General features: G+C 50.5%; 1 protein-coding gene across 1 annotated transcript; it reads left to right on the top strand.

Moving 5' to 3' along the window:
- The first annotated feature begins 82 nt into the window (after window positions 1-82).
- Window positions 83-4,768, top strand: LOC306800436 (protein Mis18-alpha-like). Its single transcript, XM_079302539.1, has 6 exons — window positions 83-427; window positions 517-583; window positions 1,228-1,350; window positions 2,363-2,456; window positions 3,173-3,290; window positions 4,663-4,768. Exons 1-5 carry the CDS (start codon window positions 169-171, stop codon window positions 3,251-3,253), a joined length of 624 nt encoding a protein of 207 aa, XP_079158665.1. The 5' UTR covers window positions 83-168; the 3' UTR covers window positions 3,254-3,290; window positions 4,663-4,768.
- Window positions 4,769-8,862: the final 4,094 nt, after the last annotated feature.

Raw genomic sequence — 8,862 nt, forward strand, 5'->3', positions numbered from 1 at the left:
GAGCGGACTGTCCCGGGCCGGGCCCAGGAGCGGGCTGATTCCGGGCCGGACCCCAGAAGCTGTTCCGGGCCGGGCTCAGGAGCGGTTCCGGGGCGGCCCTCGGCGGGCGGGCGCTCCGGGGCGCTGTTCGGCGTCACTGCCGCTTCCTCGGCGGGCGATTCGAAGGCGATGTCGGGAAGCGGGGCCGCTGCCGCTCCCTCGGCGGGCGGGCGGGACTCGATGGTGTTGTGCCCGGAGCTGCAGTCCTCGCCGTCGCCGCTGGAGCCGGGCGGCGGCCGGGCCGAGCAGCAGGAGGAGCAGCGAGAGCTGCAGGCGGGCGCAGCTCCCATGCCCATGGTGTTTATGTGCGGCGGCTGCAGGCGGCCCGTGGGTGACACCACGAGCTGGGAGTTCAATGACGAGGAGAGCGGCTGCATCGGGCTGCGCAGTGAGTGCCGGCCTTGCCATCCCGGCGCATCCCCGCGGTGACTGCCGGCATCCCTCCCTCCCTCCCTCCCTCCCTCTCTCCCGCTGCAGGTGCGGCCGCCAGCGTCACCGTGGACCCGGAGCGGAAGCTCTCGATGCTCCCCGGCGAGTACGGATGGTGAGCGCTGCTCCTGGCTGGGCACAGTGCCGGGGCACTCGGGGGTTCCCGGAGAAGGTGCTGAGGACAAGCCCGGTAAAGGGCCCGGAGCGCTCATGTGCCCCCGAGAGCCCCTGGAACACTTACTTGGGGTGGTCTGCACGTTCTGCTTATGGCCTAAGGGAGAGGGATTTCTCCCAAGAACGTGTCGTGATAGACAAGGGGAATGGCCTTAGGATGAAGGAAAGCAGATTAGATTAGATATCAGGAAGAAATTGTTTCCTGGGAGAGTGTGGAGGCCCTGTGCAGGGTGCACAGAGCAGCTCTGGCTGCCCCTGGATCCCTGGAAATGTCTAAGGCCAGGCTGGATGGAGCTTGGAGCAAATTGGGATAGTGGAAGGTGTCCCTGCCCATGGAGGGGGCTGAGCTTTAAGGTCCCTTCCACAGTTTAGTGATTCTGATGGTCTTGCTGAGGTCAGTCAGCCTAAGAAGCTGTTGCAACATCAGGCTGAAAGATGAGTGCTCATAATTTACACTGTGTAAAGCAAGAATGAATGCTTAAAAAAAATTCTAATGCGTTTTTTTTTGTTTGTTTGTTTGTTTTTGGGAAAGGGAGAAGAGGTGCTTCCTTTTATTTTCTTCTGAATAGATGTTATTTCTTACAGCATGGTAGAAACCTTACTCTGCTCTGGCTGCTCAAGGACACTTGGCAGCATCTACAGGTGCACCCCAAGGCATCTTGACTACAAGAGAGATTTGTTCTGTTTCAGCGTTGACTCTGTTGAAAGGTAAATGCTGAATGTTTATGGGTCAGCCTGCCAGTTCCACTTCACTCAGCAGGCATTGCACTGAGGGTGCTCCTGTTATACTCTGGCAAGTCTAGAGGCAGCTTTTTCTGCTGCTCTGTCCCAGAGTGATTTTCTGTGTTGCTGCTGTTGGCATCATAGTGCTCAGCTGTGAGGAACCTGTGTAAGGCAAATCCTGGGAAAAACAACCAGGTCTGCCTTTTCTATGAGAAATTGCATTGCAGCCAAGAAAATATCACCAGGTCCAGGGCAGAGGAGGGTTCCTTCTCATTGATTGGAAGAGTACACAAACCAAGCTCCAAACAGGCCTGGCTGCAGCCTGTGAGGGGTCAGCAATACCAGCAGCAAGTGTGGCTGGAGGGGCTCAGGCAGAACTTGGGGTGGGTCTGACCTGTACTGGCCACAACTGCTCTGTCCTTGCTAAGGTGGGCAAAGGCAAATCTGACAAGTGAGTGTGTGACTGAGACTCTCACTCAGCTGTCTTCAAATCTGTCTAGAGAATTAAAGTGTGCTTGGGTTTAGGTGTTTATGGTACTTAAAAGTGGTCTTAAAGTATTCTTCCATAATTATATCCTGAATTTAGGCTCCATGTTGCAATTCTTTTATGCAAGCATTGTTTTAATAGACATTGATTGTTCATCTGGACTAGTTTTAATGTCTCTGTCTTTTTCTGAAGTTCCCATTTATTTTGCTGTATTGCTGTGGATGTTCACCTTTGTACTCTGGGCAGTGTTTTTTTCCTTTATTCCAGAGATAGGATACTTTTTTTTTTTTCCACGGCAGTCAAATTCTCTGAAGCACTAACCTGGCTGCAGAATGGCACTTTGTTGGAGAGTAATGCTGCTTCTCCTAGTCAATGCTGCCCTTGGTGCAATTTTTCACTGTGTGCTGTAGCCCCAGAATCCATGGCTGTCTCTCAGGGCTGTGAAGCAGTGCTGTGTTTGGGTTTTTGGCTTCAGAGTAGGAAGTGCATGACCTAATCTGTGCATCTCAGCTATATTCTAGGAACCACAGAAAAGCAAGCTGTTATTCATGAGGAGCCCCTTACTCTTGAAAGTCGAGCTGTCTTCCAAGAGGAGCTGCAAAGGGTGAGATTTAACGTTATCTCATTCTTTGTTTAAATCACCTCTGTGAAACCTTAGTGTGCTTCATTAGTTTCTGAGAATAGCTTATTTCACCCAGAGCAATTCCATGCATTGTAACATGCGCTGGATGCCTTCATGTCATTGGTATCCTGTGTTATGCAAGATTTTCAGTAACTTTTCCTTCAATTTTCATGGTAATTAGCATTTTCTGTTTATCAAGCACAGCATTAGGTTCCTATTTATGTCTCAGTAATTTGGTATGTTGTTTCTAGTTAGTTCTGATTCACTTCTCCAGATCTTAACTTTTAGTCATGTTTCTTTTGCCTTTTGTGCAAATGGACTTAATGCTTTTGCTGTAATTTTGTATTGAAATATTACATCATAAATCAAGTTGATTTTTTGCTCTACTAAAATCTTGTAACTACAGGTAGGAAGAGCTGGGAGCAAAGTGTAAGAAAGTGGACTGTGGAAGCTGAAGGTTGTCCAGCAAAAGCTGAGTGTGTGGCTCTGACAGTGACCAAGGCTGGAAAAAGTTACTGTGTGCACAGTGAATATTGGGGTGGGGCGAGGTGTCAAAGTATGAAAGTAGCAGGGAAAGAATCACATGAAAAGAATTGGTGATGTGAGATCAGATCTGAGCCCTCTCTGATGTCCACACGTGCTCTTTGTGTTGTCAATATCTGTTTGTAACCAAGTGCCTTTCCCTGGTTATTTTGCAGGTAGACATGGTAATCAGAGCTCTGGAGGCAAAACTGAGCACTATTGAGTCGCGTGTGGCTGCTCTGCACAGGCTGGTCTGAGAGGAAATGCAGGCTGAGCTGCAGGACAATGTCCAAGGTGAAACTTGGCCCTGGAATCCTCTGGGCTCTGTGGGGACATTGCAAAGATGGGAAAGGGCTGCAGGACACTGGTGGAGCAGTGCTGACCCAGGCTGTGTCCCAGCCAAGGAGTTCTAATGATGTCCCTTGAGAGGACACCTCAGGGGTTTTTTCTGAATAAGGACTTCTGATCAGGCAGTCTGTAGTCTCCTGATGTAATATAAATATTTATTTCAATTCTTGTCCCTGGAAGCAAAGCATTTATCCCCATTTATCTCTGCTATTCAGTATCCGTTCAACTGGGTGTGCATTTTCCTAAGCTAATAGAAAACCTCCCTGTGACTCTGTAATTTCTAAAGGAACAGCATGAAGTCACTTTTCTTTTTCTTGTCTCTGTAGCTTTAGCTTGACTCGTGCTCAAAGACAGGAATGACTCCATAGCTATATGTGGTGATTTGTTAGTTTGGTAGGGGATTTGCAAGTTCAGGGCTAAAATATGGTGAAGAACAGGCTTTTTTGGTAGCAATAGATAAATGCTTTTCCCTGAGGTATTGAAGGTCAGTTGTTTTACAGCTTCAAAGGGAGGAAACCAAACCAGGCTGATGGTGCCGCTCCTTTCAGCAAGGGTTGGTATACATTTGAGCAATTAATTCCACAGGGTTTTTTTGTGTTAATGCTGCTGTTTTGCTTGTGTTTGGTTTTCTGTGCCTTTGACTAATTGCCAGTGTCTCTCATACAGCAGGAGTGTTCCACCTAGTGTTTTTCACTAAAAGCAAGCATTTGTGGTATAAAGCAAGAATAATCTCAGAAAGTGGTTGGGGTTTTGTTTTGGATTTGGCTTTGGATTTTGTTGTTTCAGGTTTTGTTTGTTGGGTTTTTTGTCTTTTTGGTTTTTTTTTTTTTTTTTTTTTTTTTTGTTACCCAACACTATTTAACTTGACTACTTGAGTTTTAAACTTTTCTCCAAAAACTTGGAATGAATATCCCCATTCTGCCCCATTGGTAGGCACTGTTTATCTTAGAAAAGCTTCTATCCTCAACTGCCCTGTTTTGAAGCAGTGCTCCAGTTTATCCTGCAGTGATGTGTCTTGCATCCTTTCTGTTCAGGTAACTAAAACATGTTGTTGCCATACCTGCCACAGGAGCTCACATTACTTCAGTGTAATTTGTGAGGCAGCTGGGAGGAGAGGGAAGGACTGGGCCAGAGTACTAAGGAACTCAGAATTTCAGGTGTGACACAGAAGAAAGCTCAGGTTGCAAAAAGGGAAATGTGTGCCCGAATTGTCTTGAAGCGGTGTTGCTGTCTGTTCTCCTTCAGTTGTGTCTTCTGAAAATGAGACCGTTCTTTTCATTGTGCTGTGCTAAACACTTCTCCCTTCTCCCAATGCCAGCAAACAGATGAAGCTTGAAGAAACTTGGAGGAATTTGTACGTGTGAAAACAAGCTGTTCTCTTCTCCAGAGCAAGGTGTTTGATGTTAGTTAACAATAAAGGTTCTGAATTTTCTCCTACTCCTCTTGCTCAAAGTCACTGTATGGTTTCCAAAGAGACTGCAACAGTGAAGCCTCTCCTCATGTTCATTCTGATCACGTGGAGATACTGGGAGGGAAAGGGAACGGATGGAGGTGAAATTTCTTTGAGAAAAGGTTGGGAGATCAGGGTGTTCACTGGCAGCATGGGCAGGCAATAAGGCTGAGCAAATGTTGCTCGATCCCCCTCCCTGTTCTGTCCTGCTTTTTATCTCCCTCCCTCCCTGCCTGCATCTTTATTTCTCCTTTTTTCCTCTCCTTTCCCTCTGTCCTGCACCGTGTTTCTTTGTCCCTGTCACTGTCCCTTTGCCTGTCCCTGTGTGCACCTGCTGGCCAGCTGCTCCTCCCTGAGTGTCCCCTCTCTTGGTGAGCCTCTGTCCTTCTGGCCGTGCCTCTCTGTCCATCCCTGTGCTGCTCCTTGGCCGTGTTTGCCCGTCCCCCCCCACGTGCTGTGGTGGTTTCCTCTGCAGACTCTTGTTTCCCTCTTTGTCTCTGTATCCCTCAGTCCTTGCTGTGTGTTTGGCACTGTGTCTCTTCCTGCGTCCTTCTCCGTGCCTCACTCGTGTTCCTGTTTTATTCTCTGTGGCTCTGTGGAGCTCCCCGTGCCCATGGGTTTGTCCCGTTTGCTGTCCCTGTTTTTAATCCCTCTCTGTGTGCGGCCCATTCACCATCCCAGGTGTTTTTGGTTTTTTAATCTTTTTTCCATTTCATCCTGTGCCTTGATATTAATTTTCTTGCTGTGTCCTCTCTGCTGGCACTCCCTTTTTCTGCCTCTCCTCGCCTGTGTCTGCGTGGCTGAGGAGGAACTTCAGCCCTTCTGGGGGCTGTACCCCCTTCTTTGTGTGAGCACAGTCCCTTTTTGGGGGGATGGACCGTGGGAAGGGTTCGAATAAAGCCCCTTGCTCCTGCCCGGGGCAGCTGGAGTCATTCTGTGCCTTCTTTGGGAGGTAAAAAGGCTGAGGGGGGACGGGGTGGAGACTCGGGGGCTCCGATGTCATTCGGGGCACCCCAAGGTCCTGGCAGAGGGAGCCACGCTGGCAAAGGAGCAGCTGAGTGGGGAATGGGGGGGTCATGCCGGGTGCCCTCCCCCAGAGGGACCCGAGGGTGCAGGACACTCCCAGGGAGAGCTGGGTGGGGAAGACAGGAAAAATACAAATATAAAAAATACCCAACTAAAGCTTAAATAAATGTTTTATTGGTGTTATTTGGTTGGAGGCAGGATTTTAAATAAATAATATCAATGTAATTAATATAACCAAAAATATAAATATAGAAATGTACAATATATACAAACATAAAAGTAAAAATATATCTGCATGTATAAATATATGTCCGTGTAAATATATATAAATATAAAATATAAACAAATAGAAGTATATATGTAGGATATAATATAAATTATATCATATATATTTTAGTGTATAATATACTTAATATATAAATTACAGATATGAATATGACATATATAAATAAAAAATATATTTAAATATAGTTAAAAATGAAGGGGGTTTTTTTATCTGGCTAGAGGCAGAGCTTTTCAATAAATAACATTAAAAATATAAACATACAAATGTATGTAAAGATATATATACATAAAATAGAAATAAATTCTATTAATGTAAAGATTATGTACATAATAAAGAATAAAAGTGTAGTATATGCTGTAAATTGCATAAAATTTATTGAATAATATATGTAATATATATAATATCAAATGTGAATATAAGCAGAAATTAAATATTAAAACAGGTATAAGTTTTCTGTATTTAAAGGGATTTTTTTGGTTGTTTTGGTTGTTATTTGGTTATGGGCAGGGAGTTTTTTAGTTGTGGTCGGGCTTTTTTTGGGGCATTCATTTAGGAGAATTTTTTCTAGGATCGGGGCTCTCCTTTTTGCCCCAGGAGCTCAGGTCTGGGGCCGCTCCTCCATGTGACAGGGTAGGGAAGGAATCCAGGCTGTGTTCTGGGACTTAGAATCTACACAAATATTTTCCACCCGTGTTTGCAGAGATCCAGCTGTGGGGAAGCTGCAGAGAAGGCTGCCCAGCACAGCCCCCCAGAATGGGCCTCCCCCGACTGGGCTCCCGCAGAGGATGGGGCAGGTGCAGCCCCCTGCCATTGCTGTGAAATTCGCTGAGTCTGGGCAGGGGTTTCCCGACTGTCCCTGTCTCCAAGCAAGCTGTGCCTTGCTGTCCAGAAGCCCTGCCTGGGCACCCCGGCCTGGCACGGCTCCATTCCCTCTCCGGGCTCACCAGAGGGATGCAGAACCAGGAAAGTGTCAGGCTGGAAAGGGGCAGGTGGGGCCTGCAGCCACAGCAGGGGGAAGGACAGGAGGCAAAACCTCTCCACCAGCCTGGGGCCAGCCTGCCAGGAGAAGCTTCTGAGAGGCACCGGGGGCTCTGGTTTGCCCGGAAAGCTGCAGCCTAAAACACTCACTACCAGTGTCAACACCAACAATTCTGACCTAAACATTAATACCAATAACACTTACTATGCATATTATTTCTACTAGTAGAGATCGGTAGCGTTCTTAACAGTGAGGCTTGCATGAAGAACAGGAGATTTATTGAAGTTGTTGATTATGCTATTGTAGTGTTGAAACACTACACGTCCACTGCAATACCCCACATTAGCCTCGATGGCCTCCCCAGCAGGTCCCGCGGCACCGGGGCGCAGATCAGCTTCGGTTTCACCGAGGACTGAGGAGGAGAAGGAGGGGGAGCAGTGGGATCGCAGCGGGCGGGGAGCAGGCACTTCAGTATTTTGGCCAGAATGCTGATCTCGGCCAGCACCCAGCCGGGGCAGTCCAAGTCCCCGCAGAAGCGGAACGGCTGTGGACTCTGCACGCCCTCCCCGCCGCCTCTCCGCCGCCGACCCTCTCCCCACCGCGTCACCGCCGCTCCCCGGGCCGCGCAGCGACCGCACAGCCCGCCTTTGCCACCCGGAACCACTCCCGGGCAGGCTGCCGGCTGCGCCCGTCCCCGCCCCCTGCGGCGAGTGCCGATGGAGCGCTCCGAAAGGGCCTCTGCGGGGGCCTTTTGGCTGGGACCTGGGCACGAGAGACGGTGGGAGAAGGCGAGGGGGCTCTCGGGAGCGGGACCCAGCGGGATCCAGCGCGACCGTGGAGCCCTGGAGCAGCCCTTGCTCCGCCCGGCTGAGCGCCCCGCGCTCCCCTGGGCTGCAGCCTCGCAGCTTCCATGCCCCGCCAATCCCGGCCCGCCTTGTCCAATCACAGCTGCCCTTTCAGTCCGGGGGCGGCCCCGCCAAGCTCAGCCAGCTCGGTCGCGAACCCGCTCCCGTGTTTGCCTGAGGCGCTGCTCCCGCCGCCGCCGCTTTGAGAGATGGCGGAGCCGTGGCTCCGCTGCCACGGCCTCGTCAGGACCTGTTGGAGCTTGCGAAGGGCGGGCGGGAGTTCTGCCAGGGAAACGGGGACACAGCGGGCAGTGGGCGGAATCACGGGAGCGGGGCTTGAGGGGACAGCGAGGGGTCGCGGAGCCGAGCGCGGCGGGAAGGGACGGGCTGGGATTGGCCGGACTGGCGCTGCCTCGGTTTGTGATTGGCTGGGCTGGCCGGCCCTGGGCTATAAATAGGGTGCGCTGTGGCGAGGCTGCAGGCATTAGTTCGGCGGCGGCGGCGGAAGCGGCGGCGGCGGCGGCGGCGGCGGCGGCGGCGGCGGCGGCGGGAGCAGCGGCGGCGGCCGCGGCGGCGGCGGCTTAGGCGGCAAGATGGGACCCGCGCGGATGCCGGACTGGGAAGCACCGGTGAGCACGGACGCGGGGCCCGCGTCTGCCGGGGCTGGTGGTGTCCAGTGGCGGCGGTGCGCGGCTCGGGCGGCTGGTGGGGGGGCCTAGGGCGCGGCGCATGGGGAGCGGCTGTTCCTACTGGGGGCCTGGGAGTAGCGTCGTGTGGTTTCTGGATTTAGAGGAACGATTAAAATACCGGGAATAAAGCTGGCTTTTTACACTTTTGTTATTTTGCTTTGCTTTTATTTTCAATATTCCCAGTTTTTTTCTTTATTAGTCTGCGTCATTATTTTGCTCTTCGTATTATGTTTTTAGTAAGTT

The sequence above is a fragment of the Erithacus rubecula genome, assembly GCF_903797595.1.
Source record: "Erithacus rubecula genome assembly, chromosome: 3".
Classification (NCBI taxonomy): Eukaryota; Metazoa; Chordata; class Aves; order Passeriformes; family Muscicapidae; genus Erithacus; species Erithacus rubecula.

Excerpts from the sequence above, each read along its gene's own strand:
- LOC306800436 (XM_079302539.1), top strand. The coding sequence starts at position 169 with ATGTCGGGAAGCGGGGCCGCTGCCGCTCCCTCGGCGGGCGGGCGGGAC. Across the intron at positions 584-1,227 it reads CTCCCCGGCGAGTACGGATG|CATGGTAGAAACCTTACTCT; the intron begins GTGAGCGCTGCT and ends TATTTCTTACAG. Across the intron at positions 2,457-3,172 it reads TCCAAGAGGAGCTGCAAAGG|GTAGACATGGTAATCAGAGC; the intron begins GTGAGATTTAAC and ends GTTATTTTGCAG.